The sequence below is a fragment of the Oncorhynchus kisutch genome, unplaced genomic scaffold, assembly GCF_002021735.2.
Source record: "Oncorhynchus kisutch isolate 150728-3 unplaced genomic scaffold, Okis_V2 scaffold1110, whole genome shotgun sequence".
NCBI classification, from domain to species: Eukaryota; Metazoa; Chordata; class Actinopteri; order Salmoniformes; family Salmonidae; genus Oncorhynchus; species Oncorhynchus kisutch.
In genome coordinates, this window is record NW_022263055.1 from 52501 (window position 1) to 67500 (window position 15000).

Here is a 15000-nt window from a genome sequence, read left to right on the forward strand (position 1 = left end):
GGTGCCATCAGGATGAGAAGTGTTGGACCACTACATAGGGAATAGGGTGCCATCAGGATGAGAAGTGTTGGACCACTACATAGGGAATAGGATGCCATCAGGATGAGAAGTGTTGGACCACTACATAGGGAATAGGGTGCCATCAGGATGAGAAGTGTTGGACCACTACATAGGGAATAGGGTGCCATCAGGATGAGAAGTGATGGACCACTACATAGGGAATAGGGTGCCATCAGGATGAGAAGTGTTGGACCACTACATAGGGAATAGGGTGCCATCAGGATGAGAAGTGTTGGACCACTACACAGGGAATAGGGTGCCATCAGGATGAGAAGTGTTGGACCACTACATAGGGAATAGGGTGCCATCAGGATGAGAAGTGTTGGACCACTACATAGGGAATAGGGTGCCATCAGGATGAGAAGTGTTGGACCACTACATAGGGAATAGGGTGCCATCAGGATGAGAAGTGTTGGACCACTACACAGGGAATAGGGTGCCATCAGGATGAGAAGTGTTGGACCACTACATAGGGAATAGGGTGCCATCAGGATGAGAAGTGTTGGACCACTACACAGGGAATAGGGTGCCATCAGGATGAGAAGTGTTGGACCACTACATAGGGAATAGGGTGCCATCAGGATGAGAAGTGTTGGACCACTACACAGGGAATAGGGTGCCATCAGGATGAGAAGTGTTGGACCACTACATAGGGAATAGGGTGCCATCAGGATGAGAAGTGTTGGACCACTACACAGGGAATAGGGTGCCATCAGGATGAGAAGTGTTGGACCACTACACAGGGAATAGGGTGCCATCAGGATGAGAAGTGTTGGACCACTACATAGGGAATAGGTTCCATCAGGATGAGAAGTGTTGGACCACTACACAGGGAATAGGGTGCCATCAGGATGAGAAGTGTTGGACCACTACACAGGGAATAGGTTCCATCAGGATGAGAAGTGTTGGACCACTACACAGGGAATAGGTTCCATCAGGATGAGAAGTGTTGGACCACTACACAGGGAATAGGTTCCATCAGGATGAGAAGGGTTGGACCACTACACAGGGAATAGGTTCCATCAGGATGAGAAGTGTTGGACCACTACACAGGGAATAGGTTCCATCAGGATGAGAAGTGTTGGACCACTACATAGGGAATAGGTTCCATCAGGATGAGAAGTGTTGGACCACTACATAGGGAATAGGGTGCCATCAGGATGAGAAGTGTTGGACCACTACATAGGGAATAGGTTCCATCAGGATGAGAAGTGTTGGACCACTACATAGGGAATAGGGTGCCATCAGGATGAGAAGTGTTGGACCACTACATAGGGAATAGGTTCCATCAGGATGAGAAGTGTTGGACCACTACATAGGGAATAGGGTGCCATCAGGATGAGAAGTGTTGGACCACTACATAGGGAATAGGGTGCCATCAGGATGAGAAGTGTTGGACCACTACATAGGGAATAGGATGCCATCAGGATGAGAAGTGTTGGACCACTACATAGGGAATAGGGTGCCATCAGGATGAGAAGTGTTGGACCACTACATAGGGAATAGGGTGCCATCAGGATGAGAAGTGTTGGACCACTACATAGGGAATAGGGTGCCATCAGGATGAGAAGTGTTGGACCACTACATAGGGAATAGGGTGCCATCAGGATGAGAAGTGTTGGACCACTACATAGGGAATAGGGTGCCATCAGGATGAGAAGTGTTGGACCACTACATAGGGAATAGGGTGCCATCAGGATGAGAAGTGTTAGACCACTACATAGGGAATCAAATCAAATCAAATTTATTTATATAGCCCTTCGTACATCAGCTGATATCTCAAAGTGCTGTACAGAAACCCAGCCTAAAACCCCAAACAGCAAGCAATGCAGGTGGAGAAGCACGGTGGCTAGGAAAAACTCCCTAGAAAGGCCAATACCTAGGAAGAAACCTAGAGAGGAACCAGGCTATGTGGGGTGGCCAGTCCTCTTCTGGCTGTGCCGGGTGGAGATTATAACAGAACATGGTCAAGATGTTCAATGTTCATAATGACCAGCATGGTCGAATAATAATAAGGCAGAACAGTTGAAACTAGAGCAGCAGCACAGTCAGGTGGAAGTTGAAACTGGAGCAGCAGCATGGCCAGGTAGACTGGGGACAGCAAGGAGTCATCATGTCAGGTAGTCCTGGGGCATGGTCCTAGGGCTCAGGTCAGTTGAAACTGGAACAGCAGCATGGCCAGGTGGACTGGGGACAGCAAGGAGTCATCATGTCAGGTAGTCCTGGGGCATGGTCCTAGGGCTCAGGTCCTCCGAGAGAGAGAAAGAAAGAGAGAAGGAGAGAATTAGAGAACGCACACTTAGATTCACACAGGACACCGAATAGGACAGGAGAAGTACTCCAGATATAACAAACTGACCCCAGCCCCCCGACACATAAACTACTGCAGCATAAATACTGGAGGCTGAGACAGGAGGGGTCAGGAGACACTGTGGCCCCATCCGAGGACACCCCCGGACAGGGCCAAACAGGAAGGATATAACCCCACCCACTTTGCCAAAGCACAGCCCCCACACCACTAGAGGGATATCTTCAACCACCAACTTACCATCCTGAGACAAGGCTGAGTATAGCCCACAAAGATCTCCGCCACGGCACAACCCAAGGGGGGGGGGGGGGCGCCAACCCAGACAGGATGACCACAACAGTGAATCAACCCACTCAGGTGACGCACCCCCTCCAGGGACAGCATGAGAGAGCCCCAGCAAGCCAGTGACTCAGCCCCTGTAATAGGGTTAGAGGCAGAGAATCCCAGTGGAAAGAGGGGAACCGGCCAGGCAGAGACAGCAAGGGCGGTTCGTTGCTCCAGAGCCTTTCCGTTCACCTTCCCACTCCTGGGCCAGACTACACTCAATCATATGACCCACTGAAGAGATGAGTCTTCAGTAAAGACTTAAAGGTTGAGACCGAGTTTGCGTCTCTGACATGGGTAGGCAGACCGTTCCATAAAAATGGAGCTCTATAGGAGAAAGCCCTGCCTCCAGCTGTTTGCTTAGAAATTCTAGGGACAATTAGGAGGCCTGCGTCTTGTGACCGTAGCGTACGTATAGGTATGTACGGCAGGACCAAATCAGAGAGATAGGTAGGAGCAAGCCCATGTAATGCTTTGTAGGTTAGCAGTAAAACCTTGAAATCAGCCCTTGCTTTGACAGGAAGCCAGTGTAGAGAGGCTAGCACTGGAGTAATATGATCAAATTTTTTGGTTCTAGTCAGGATTCTAGCAGCCGTATTTAGCACTAACTGAAGTTTATTTAGTGCTTTATCCGGGTAGCCGGAAAATAGAGCATTGCAGTAGTCTAACCTAGAAGTGACAAAAGCATGGATTAATTTTTCTGCATCATTTTTGGACAGAAAGTTTCTGATTTTGCAATGTTACGTAGATGGAAAAAAGCTGTCCTCGAAATGGTCTTGATATGTTCTTCAAAAGAGAGATCAGGGTCCAGAGTAACGCCGAGGTCCTTCACAGTTTTATTTGAGACGACTGTACAACCATTAAGATTAATTGTCAGATTCAACAGAAGATCTCTTTGTTTCTTGGGACCTAGAACAAGCATCTCTGTTTTGTCCGAGTTTAATAGTAGAAAGTTTGCAGCCATCCACTTCCTTATGTCTGAAACACATGCTTCTAGCGAGGGCAATTTTGGGGCTTCACCATGTTTCATTGAAATGTACAGCTGTGTGTCATCCGCATAGCAGTGAAAGTTTACATTATGTTTTCGAATAACATCCCCAAGAGGTAAAATATATAGTGAAAACAATAGTGGTCCTAAAACGGAACCTTGAGGAACACCGAAATTTACAGTTGATTTGTCAGAGGACAAACCATTCACAGAGACAAACTGATATCTTTCCGACAGATAAGATCTAAACCAGGCCAGAACATGTCCGTGTAGACCAATTTGGGTTTCCAATCTCTCCAAAAGAATGTGGGTGATCGATGGTATCAAAAGCAGCACTAAGGTCTAGGAGCACGAGGACAGATGCAGAGCCTCGGTCCGATGCCATTAAAATGTCATTTACCACCTTCACAAGTGCCGTCTCAGTGCTATGATGGGGTCTAAAACCAGACTGAAGCATTTCGTATACATTGTTTGTCTTCAGGAAGGCAGTGAGTTGCTGCGCAACAGCCTTCTCTAAAATTTTTGAGAGGAATGGAAGATTCGATATAGGCCGATAGTTTTTTATATTTTCTGGGTCAAGGTTTGGCTTTTTCAAGAGAGGCTTTATTACTGCCACTTTTAGTGAGTTTGGTACACATCCAGTGGATAGAGAGCCGTTTATTATGTTCAACATAGGAGGGCCAAACACAGGAAGCAGCTCTTTCAGTAGTTTAGTTGGAATAGGGTCCAGTATGCAGCTTGAAGGTTTAGAGGCCATGATTATTTTCATCATTGTGTCAAGAGATATAGTACTAAAACACTTGAGCGTCTCTCTTGATCCTAGGTCCTGGCAGAGTTGTGCAGACTCAGGACAACTGAGGTTTGGAGGAATACGCAGGTTTAAAGAGGAGTCCGTAATTTGCTTTCTAATAATCATAATCTTTTCCTCAAAGAAGTTCATGAATTTATCACTGCTAAAGTGAAAGTCATCCTCTCTTGGGGAATGCTGCTTTTTAGTTAGCTTTGCGACAGTATTAAAAAGGAATTTCGGATTGTTCTTATTTTCCTCAATTAAGTTAGAAAAATAGGATGATCGAGCAGCAGTAAGGGCTCTACGGTACTGCACGGTACCGTCCTTCCAAGCTAGTCGGAAGACTTCCAGTTTGGTGTGGCGCCATTTCCGTTCCAATTTTCTGGAAGCTTGCTTCAGAGCTCGGGTATTTTCTGTGTACCAGGGAGCTAGTTTCTTATGAGACATTTTTTTTGTTTTTAGGGGTGCAACTGCATCTAGGGTATTGCGCAAGGTTAGATTGAGATCCTCAGTTAGGTGGTTAACTGATTTTTGTCCTCTGGCGTCCTTGGGTAGGCAGAGGGAGTCTGGAAGGGCATCAAGGAATCTTTGTGTTGTCTGTGAATTTATAGCACGACTTTTGATGTTCCTTGGTTGGGGTCTAAGCAGATTATTTGTTGCAATTGCAAACGTAATAAAATGGTGGTCCGATAGTCCAGGATTATGAGGAAAAACATTAAGATCCACCACATTTATTCCATGGGACAAAACTAGGTCCAGCGTATGACTGTGACAGTGAGTGGGTCCAGAGACATGTTGGACAAAACCCACTGAGTCGATAGGGTGCCATCAGGATGAGAAGTGTTGGACCACTACATAGGGAATAGGGTGCCATCAGGATGAGAAGTGTTAGACCACTACATAGGGAATAGGGTGCCATCAGGATGGGAAGTGTTGGACCACTACATAGGGAATAGGGTGCCATCAGGATGAGAAGTGTTGGACCACTACACAGGGAATAGGTTCCATCAGGATGAGAAGTGTTGGACCACTACACAGGGAATAGGGTGCCATCAGGATGAGAAGTGTTGGACCACTACACAGGGAATAGGTTCCATCAGGATGAGAAGTGTTGGACCACTACACAGGGAATAGGTTCCATCAGGATGAGAAGTGTTGGACCACTACACAGGGAATAGGGTTCCATCAGGATGAGAAGTGTTGGACCACTACATAGGGAATAGGGTGCCATCAGGATGAGAAGTGTTGGACCACTACATAGGGAATAGGGTGCCATCAGGATGAGAAGTGTTGGACCACTACATAGGGAATAGGGTGCCATCAGGATGAGAAGTGTTGGACCACTACATAGGGAATAGGGTGCCATCAGGATGAGAAGTGTTGGACCACTACATAGGGAATAGGGTGCCATCAGGATGAGAAGTGTTAGACCACTACATAGGGAATAGGGTGCCATCAGGATGAGAAGTGTTGGACCACTACATAGGGAATAGGGTGCCATCAGGATGAGAAGTGTTAGACCACTACATAGGGAATAGGGTGCCATCAGGATGGGAAGTGTTGGACCACTACATAGGGAATAGGGTGCCATCAGGATGAGAAGTGTTGGACCACTACACAGGGAATAGGTTCCATCAGGATGAGAAGTGTTGGACCACTACACAGGGAATAGGGTGCCATCAGGATGAGAAGTGTTGGACCACTACACAGGGAATAGGTTCCATCAGGATGAGAAGTGTTGGACCACTACACAGGGAATAGGTTCCATCAGGATGAGAAGTGTTGGACCACTACACAGGGAATAGGGTTCCATCAGGATGAGAAGTGTTGGACCACTGCACAGGGAATAGGTTCCATCAGGATGAGAAGTGTTGGACCACTACACAGGGAATAGGTTCCATCAGGATGAGAAGTGTTGGACCACTACACAGGGAATAGGGTGCCATCAGGATGAGAAGTGTTGGACCACTACACAGGGAATATGGTGCCATCAGGATGAGAAGTGTTGGACCACTACACAGGGAATAGGGTGCCATCAGGATGAGAAGTGTTGGACCACTACACAGGGAATAGGGTGCCATCAGGATGAGAAGTGTTGGACCACTACACAGGGAATAGGGTGCCATCAGGATGAGAAGTGTTGGACCACTACATAGGGAATAGGGTGCCATCAGGATGAGAAGTGCTGGACCACTACACAGGGAATAGGTTCCATCAGGATGAGAAGTGTTGGACCACTACATAGGGAATAGGGTGCCATCAGGATGAGAAGTGTTGGACCACTACACAGGGAATAGGGTGCCATCAGGATGAGAAGTGTTGGACCACTACATAGGGAATAGGGTGCCATCAGGATGAGAAGTGTTAGACCACTACACAGGGAATAGGTTCCATCAGGATGAGAAGTGTTGGACCACTACATAGGGAATAGGTTCCATCAGGATGAGAAGTGTTGGACCACTACATAGGGAATAGGGTGCCATCAGGATGAGAAGTGTTGGACCACTACACAGGGAATAGGGTGCCATCAGGATGAGAAGTGTTGGACCACTACATAGGGAATAGGTTCCATCAGGATGAGAAGTGTTGGACCACTACACAGGGAATAGGGTGCCATCAGGATGAGAAGTGTTGGACCACTACACAGGGAATAGGTTCCATCAGGATGAGAAGTGTTGGACCACTACACAGGGAATAGGTTCCATCAGGATGAGAAGTGTTGGACCACTACACAGGGAATAGGGTGCCATCAGGATGAGAAGTGTTGTCCATATTTCATGTTCAACAGAAGTTATTGTTTACTTCCTGTGTGAGAGAGAAGCCTCTGACAAATACGAGTCTGGCAGTCTGACAGTGTGTGTGTGTGTGTGTCGGTGTGTGTCTGTGTGTGTGTCTCTGTGTGTGTCTCTGTGTGTGTGTGTGTGTGTGTGTCTGTGTCTGTGTGTGTGTCTCTGTGTGTGTCTGTGTGTGTGTGTGTGTGTCTCTGTGTGTGTCTGTGTGTGTGTGTGTGTGTGTCTGTGTGTGTGTCTCTGTGTGTGTGTGTGTGTGTGTGTGTGTGTGTGTGTGCGTGCGTGCGTGTGTGCGCGTGCGTGCATGTGTGCGCGTGTGTGTGCATGCGTGTGTGTGTGTGCGTGTGTGTGTGTGCGTGTGTGTGTGTGTGTGTGTGTGCGTGTGTGTGTGTGTGTGTGTGTGTGTGCGCGCGTGCGTGTGTGTGTGTGCGCGCGTGCGTGTGTGTGCGTGTGTGTGTGTGTGCGTGTGTGCGTGCGTGTGTGTGTGTGCGCGTGCATGTGTGTGTGCGTGTGTGTGTGCGTGTGTGTGTGTGCATGTTTAAATCTGAGCCGTCAGACAAACAAACACTCCTCTCCTCCTGTTTACATTTCCTGCATCTTGTTTCCATTCCGTCGCCACCTTCCTTCACCCCGTCATATCGTGGGTGGCCTTGTCCTTGACATTCCTACTCAAAACTGGACACCACCCCCTCGACCCCCCACACACACCCCCACCCCCCTCCACTACCCTCAGCCACTACTTCCAATGAGATGCCTGTTTGGCCCTTCATAATAGTGTAGAATCATGAGAGAGAAGTGCCCTCTCTCTGTCCAAAACGTTCACTGATTCTCTCTCTCATTCTCAGAGCCACCAAGTGAGAGATTGAATTAGTTTAGTTTGGCTGCCAGCCTGCGAGTGGAGTTGTCAGGTTTCACCAGAATCATCATTTGCGTATCAAATGACTCCCTATTCCATTTTATAGTGCACTAATTACCCATAGACCTCTGGTCAAATGTAGTGCACTATGTAGGGAATAGGGTGCCATTTGGGAAATATACATTATTAGCATGTTATTCTGTTAGCCTGTTAGCTGAATGGGGGAAACAGACATTATTACCATGTTATTCTGTTAACATGTTAGCTGAATGGGGGAAATAGACATTATTAGCATGTTATTCTGTTAGCCTGTTAGCTGAATGGGGGAAACAGACATTATTACCATGTTATTCTGTTAGCCTGTTAGCATGGCTCATTTGATAGAAGCCTTGGTTGCATTACATGCAGCCGTACACAAGGCTTTCAGGGTTGAACCAGTTGAAGAGGCTATTTGCTGCCCCCTCCCCCCCCCCCACGCACTGATCCAAGCTTGCCCTCTGTAAACACTTCCAAATTACCTCAGCGAGGCAACGAGAGATTTTAATTGGCTGCTGCCTCCTTGGACACATCCCAGGGCAGGATGTGAGGAAATGTTGGCACGGACAGACAACAGACACACGGATGGACAACAGACACACGGACAGACAACAGACACACGGACGGACGGATGGACTGCATGGATGGATACTCACACACACACACACACACGGACGCTCACACACAGTGACACACATGGCCGTGGGTCCAGCCCCCCTTCTCCAGCCCCTTCCCTCCACCTCCTATCGCCTCACGAAGGTGCTTCTCTCCACTGTGAGTTGACCCTGGGTGAATCCACAACAGGCATGCTGTCATAGTTGGCCGCCCGGCGTGGAGAGAGAGAGAGAGAGAGAGAGAGAGAGAGAGAGAGAGAGAGAGAGAGAGAGAGAGAGAGAGAGAGAGAGAGAGAGAGAGAGAGAGAGAGAGAGAGAGAGAGAGAGAGAGAGAGAGAGAGAGAGAGAGAGAGAGAGAGAGAGAGAGAGAGAGAGAGAGAGAGAGAGAGAGAGAGAGAGAGAGAGAGAGAGAGAGAGAGAGAGAGAGAGAGAGAGAGAGAGAGAGAGAGAGAGAGAGAGAGAGAGAGAGAAAGAGAGAGCCTGGGAGATGTCCTGGCTCGGTTCCGTCTCAACGTGCAAAGCCTCAAGGAGCAGATCGGGTTACCAGGCGGAGTGGACATGAAAAGTGCACGTTATACGTCGTTGCCAGGATTCCCAGGTCTCTCGTCCTTCTCTTAAGGCACAGAGGACCAGCTGCATCATCAAACAGTCACAAGTCATGTCGCCTTCGGAGTCTTTCAGGAAATGGCAGGGGATTTTAAGATGGCAGAGAAAACGCAGGGTCGATCCACGTCTGTACTTATCCACTACTTTGATATCCCACTGGGGACTTTTCCCTTCGCAACGCTCCCCACGTCCAGCTACAGAACTAGCTGAGTACAGCTCCAGAGCTAGGCGTGTGTGTCTGTGTGTGTGTGTCTGCGTGTGTGTGTGTGTGTGTGTGTGTGTGTCTGTGTGTGTGTGTCTGTGTGTGTGTGTGTGTGTGTGTGTGTGTGTGTGTGTGTGTGTGTGTCTGTGTGTGTGTGTGTGTGTCTGTGTCTGTGTGTGTGTGTCTGCGTGTGTGTGTGTGTGTGTGTGTGTGTGTGTGTGTGTGTGTGTGTGTGTGTGTGTGTGTGTGTGTGTGTGTGTGTGTGTGTGTGTGCTCAAGACGTGGCTGCAGGGCTGCGGTCCAGCTGACTTTACGGGCCTGGTTAAACCCCTGGCTCCCTCTGAGTGACGAAAGGGGTCAGAAAACAGCCAATTAAGCAAATCATGTGTTGAATAAGGCTTCTACACATCCAATCAGCCTAGAGGGAGAGAGAGGAGAGATCTGGACTCTGGAGACCCCTTTCCTGTCACCATTCCTTCACCCCCAACCCCTCCAGTCCCTTTCTAGATAATGATCCCAAATACCCAGAATGACTGTATAACCAGGAACAACGGCCCGCTGTTACAAAATATCTCCTGATGTAAGAGCACGATATCCTGTGATGTTATGAGCACAAACAGGAAGCCTCGCTGATAGGTTCTCTAGACACAGGAAGCCTCTCTGATAGATTCTTTAGACACAGGAAGCCTCTCTGATAGATTCTCTAGACACAGGAAGCCTCTCTCATAGGTTCTCTAGACACAAGAAGCCTCTCTGATAGGTTCTCTAGACACAAGAAGCCTCTCTGATAGGTTCTCTAGACACAAGAAGCCTGGCTGGAAGCCTCTCTGATTGGTTCTCTAGACACTATCCTCACTCAAACAACATGTGGACCATAAACAACTAGGAGTTGGCTGTCTGAATCATACAGGTCTCATACTCATACACGTCTCCCTCAGGTCTCATACAGGTCTCCCTCAGGTCTCTTATACAGGTCTCCCTCAGGTCTCCCTCAGGTCTCATACAGGTCTTCCTCAGGTCTCCCTCAGGTCTCATACAGGTCTCCCTCAGGTCTCCCTCAGGTCTCTTACAGGTCTCCCTCAGGTCTCATACAGGTGTCCCTCAGGTCTCCCTCAGGTCTCCCTCAGGTCTCATACAGGTCTTCCTCAGGTCTCCCTCAGGTCTCCCTCAGGTCTCATACAGGTCTCCCTCAGGTCTCTTATACAGGTCTCCCTCAGGTCTCCCTCATGTCTCATACAGGTCTCCCTCAGGTCTCCCTCAGGTCTCATACAGGTCTTCCTCAGGTCTCCCTCAGGTCTCCCTCAGGTCTCATACAGGTCTCCCTCAGGTCTCATACAGGTCTCCCTCAGGTCTCCCTCAGGTCTCATACAGGTCTCCCTCAGGTCTCTTATACAGGTCTCCCTCAGGTCTCATACAGGTCTCCCTCAGGTCTCATACAGGTCTCCCTCAGGTCTCCCTCATGTCTCATACAGGTCTCCCTCAGGTCTCCCTCAGGTCTCCCTCAGGTCTCATACAGGTCTCCCTCAGGTCTCTTATACAGGTCTCCCTCAGGTCTCATACAGGTCTCCCTCAGGTCTCTTATACAGGTCTCCCTCAGGTCTCCCTCATGTCTCATACAGGTCTCCCTCAGGTCTCCCTCAGGCCTGCCTCAGGTCTCTTATACAGGTCTCCCTCAGGTCTCATACAGGTCTCCCTTAGGTCTCCCTCAGGTCTGCCTCAGGTCTCTTATACAGGTCTCCCTCAGGTCTCCCTCGGGTCTCATTCAGGTCTCCCTCACGTCTCCCTCAGGTCTCCCTCAGGTCTCCCTCTGGTCTCCCTCATGTCTCCCTCAGGTCTCATACAGGTCTCCCTCAACTCTCCCTCAGGTCTCATACAGGTCTCCCTCAGGTCTCATACAGGTCTCCCTCAGGTCTCATACAGGTCTCCCTCAGGTCTCATACAGGTCTCCCTCAGGTCTCATACAGGTCTCCCTCTGGTCTCCCTCAGGTCTCTCTCAGGTCTCCCTCAGGTCTCCCTCTGATCTCCCTCTGATCTCCCTCAGGTCTCCCTCTGATCTCCCTCTGATCTCCCTCTGGTCTCCCTCAGGTCTCCCTCAGGTCTCTCTCAGGTCTCCCTCAGGTCTCCTCTGATCTCCCTCAGGTCTCCCTCTGATCTCCCTCAGGTCTCCCTCTGGTCTCTTTTTGTGTACATCCATATTTCCCTGATTTGAAAAGTTATTATATTTGGTATTTATGGGACAAACACTGACAAGTGTTTTCTATGTTCTGCAGAGAGACAATCGCTAGACAGATATGGTCAGGGGCCAAGCTCAGCAGGCTGTAGTCCAAAGACTAAATCACATAGTTTACATGCAAGATCATATTTGGCCTTTTTCTCATTCAATACAATGGCACAGTACAAGGTAGTGAAATGGTGAACAGCAATTCTCCAAGTTCCATCCCCTCTTGGATACACAGTTACTTTGAACTATGACCCACTCTTGGACATACAGTTTGAACTATGACCCCCTCTTGGACATACAGTTTGAACTATGACCCCCTCTTGGACATACAGTTTGAACTAAGGCCCTCTCTTGGACATACAGTTTGAACTATGACCCCCTCTTGGATATACAGTTTGAACTATGACCTCTCTTGGACATACAGTTTGAACTAAAGCCCTCTCTTGGACATACAGTTTGAACTATGACCCCCTCTTGGACATACAGTTTGAACTAAGGCCATCTCTTGGACATACAGTTTGAACTATGACCCACTCTTGGACATACAGTTTGAACTATGACCCCCTCTTAGACATACAGTTTGAACTAAGGCCCTCTCTTGGACATACAGTTTGAACTATGACCCCCTCTTGGACATACAGTTTGAACTAAGGCCCTCTCTTGGACATACAGTTTGAACTATGACCCCCTCTTGGACATACAGTTTGAACTATGACCCCCTCTTAGACATACAGTTTGAACTATGACCCCCTCTTAGACATACAGTTTGAACTAAGGCCCTCTCTTGGACATACAGTTTGAACTATGACCCCCTCTTGGACATACAGTTTGAACTATGACCCCTCATTGCCTTCCAGTCTGCTCGAGTTAGTTATGTCTTTTGTGTTTTCACTCAACTCATCTCATCTGGTTAAACGATATCAATACCTTCTTCTATTCTCCTCTCACACGCCAAAACGACGATGATACGTGTGTGAATCATCTTAGCCTGCTTCGGCAATATGGGATTGATACGGCACATGTCTGGTATAATCTGCTAGGGAAGGAGGAGGAAGGAATGGAATGACTTCTTGGTGCAGCAGAGCATGGTACTGAAGGAGATCTCTCAGCTTGTAAATCCAACCGTCTGAGGTGCAGCAGGATTAGTGGAGCTGAAGGAAACATCTGAACTGAAGGAAATGTCTCTGTTTTTTCTCTGCTTCCTTCGGAACAGTGACCTGGCTTGGAACAAGCTGTCCTCTCTGAACCCGCTCTCCTTCTCCAGTCTGCCTGCCCTCATCAAACTGTGAGTCCTTCACTGTTTTATTCATTCATATGAACCAGGCAGAGTTCAAGTCAGTCGGAAATGGATGATGTGTCCATTAAATCAAGTTATATTGTATAAAAAATGTATGTTTTGCTTGATTAATGATTACTAGATTGCTATTGCTTAGTTATCGGGTGGTAGATGATGTGTTTCTCATACTCTCTCTCTCTCACTCTCTCTCCCTCTCCCCCCCCCCCTCCCCCCCCCCCCCTCTCTCTCTCCCGCTCTCGCTCCCTCTCCCGCTCTCCCCCCTTCCCCCCCCCTCTCTCTCTCTCTCTCCCTCCCTCCCTCCCTCCCTCCCCTCCCTCCCTCCCTCCCTCCCTCCCTCTCTCTCCCCTCCCTCCCTCTTTCTCTCTCTCTCTCTCTCTCTCTCTCCCTCCCACTTCCTCCCCCTCCCTTCTCTCTCCCCCAGTGATCTTACTTCCAACCGGTTGTCCTATCTGCCTGTATCTGGGCTCCATGGACTCACACACCTCAAACTAGCTGGCAACGAGGACCTGCAGGAGCTACTGCCTGCTGAGAGCCTCCCCAAACTGAGGTACCTGTAGTAATCCTGTAGTAATGCTGGGGGTGGTGGTGGTGCTTTTGGTGATGCTGGTGGTGGTGTTGGTGGTGCTTTTGGTGATGCTGGTGATGCTGGTGGTGGTGCTTTTGGTGATGCTGGTGGTGGTGGTGCTTTTGGTGATGCTGGTGGTGGTGGTGGAGACAAATGAGACATGGATTTTGTGTGTGTACCATTCAGAGGGTGAAGGGGCAAGACAAAATATTTAAGTGCCTTTGAACGGGGTATGGTAGTAGGTGCCAGGAGCACCACCACAATAGAAGCATTAGAGTCAACATGGGCCAGCATCCCAGTGGAATGCTTTCGACACCTTGTAGAGTCCATGACCTGATGAATTGAGGCTGTTCTGGGGACAATAGGGGGTGCAACTCAATATTAGGAAGGTGTTCTTAATGTTTTGTCCACTCAGTGTATGCTGATTGCATTGCCACCAAAACTTTATTCCTTTGCGGTCTCTCTCTCTCACGTCTCTCTCTCTCTCTCTCACGCCTCTCTCTCTCTCTCTCAGATCTCTCTCTCACGTCTCTCTCTCATGTCTCTCTCTCACATCTCTCTCTCATGTCTCTCTCTCATGCCTCTCTCATGTCTCTCTCTCACATCTCTCTCACACGTCTCTCACACGTCTCTCTCGCTCACGTCTCTCTCGCTCATGTCTCTCTCACGTCTCTCTCTCTCTGACGTCTCTCTCTCTCTCTCACGTCTCTCTCGCTCACGTTTCTCTCTCACGTCTCTCTTGCTCACGTCTCACTCTCACGTCTCTCTCTCACGTCTCTCTCATAGATCATCTATTGCCTCAGCAACGAACAGGGCTCCGATGATATTTAACTCAAAAGATGCCCAACGATTGAACAGAGCAGTAGCTGGGTTTATCTGTCTGGAGCAAGTACCATTCTGTAACTTTGGCTAATACACTGTGGTATTGTGATGGTATCAAGTATGGTAATACTAAACCTGGTATCACTATCGAAGTCAAAATTCTGGTATTGAGACATCACTAGGTGGTGGTGGAGATGGTGGTGAAAATTAGGAGGAAGAGGAGGAGGAGGAAGAGGAGGAGGTGGGGGAGGAGGAGGAAGAGGAGGAGGTGGGGGAGGAGGAGGAAGAGGAGGAGGTGGGGAGGAGGAGGAAGAGGAGGAGGTGGGGGAGGTGGGGAGGAGGAGGAAGAGGAGGAGGTGGGGGAGGAGGTGGGGGAGGAGGAGGAGGAAGAGGAGGTGGGGGAGGAGGAGGAAGAGGAGGAAGTGGGGGAGGAGGTGGGGGAGGAGGAGGAGGAAGAGGAGGTGGGGGAGGAGGAGGAAGAGGAGGAAGTCGGGGAGGAGTTGGAGGAGGGTGAGGAGGAGG

The 15000-nt window shown here is 49.0% G+C and overlaps 1 protein-coding gene across 1 annotated transcript in view; it reads left to right on the forward strand.

Annotated features, from left to right (window-relative positions):
• LOC109886808 (leucine-rich repeat-containing G-protein coupled receptor 5-like) overlaps positions 1-15000 on the forward strand; it is a gene marked incomplete at its 5' end in the record, with an annotated part of 70196 nt that overhangs the window by 37875 nt on the left and 17321 nt on the right. Inside the window, 2 exons of the mRNA XM_031817653.1 lie at positions 13008-13079; positions 13513-13638. Of these exons, the coding sequence (XP_031673513.1) occupies positions 13008-13079; positions 13513-13638 (198 nt within the window). The remainder of the gene's footprint in view (positions 1-13007; positions 13080-13512; positions 13639-15000) is intronic.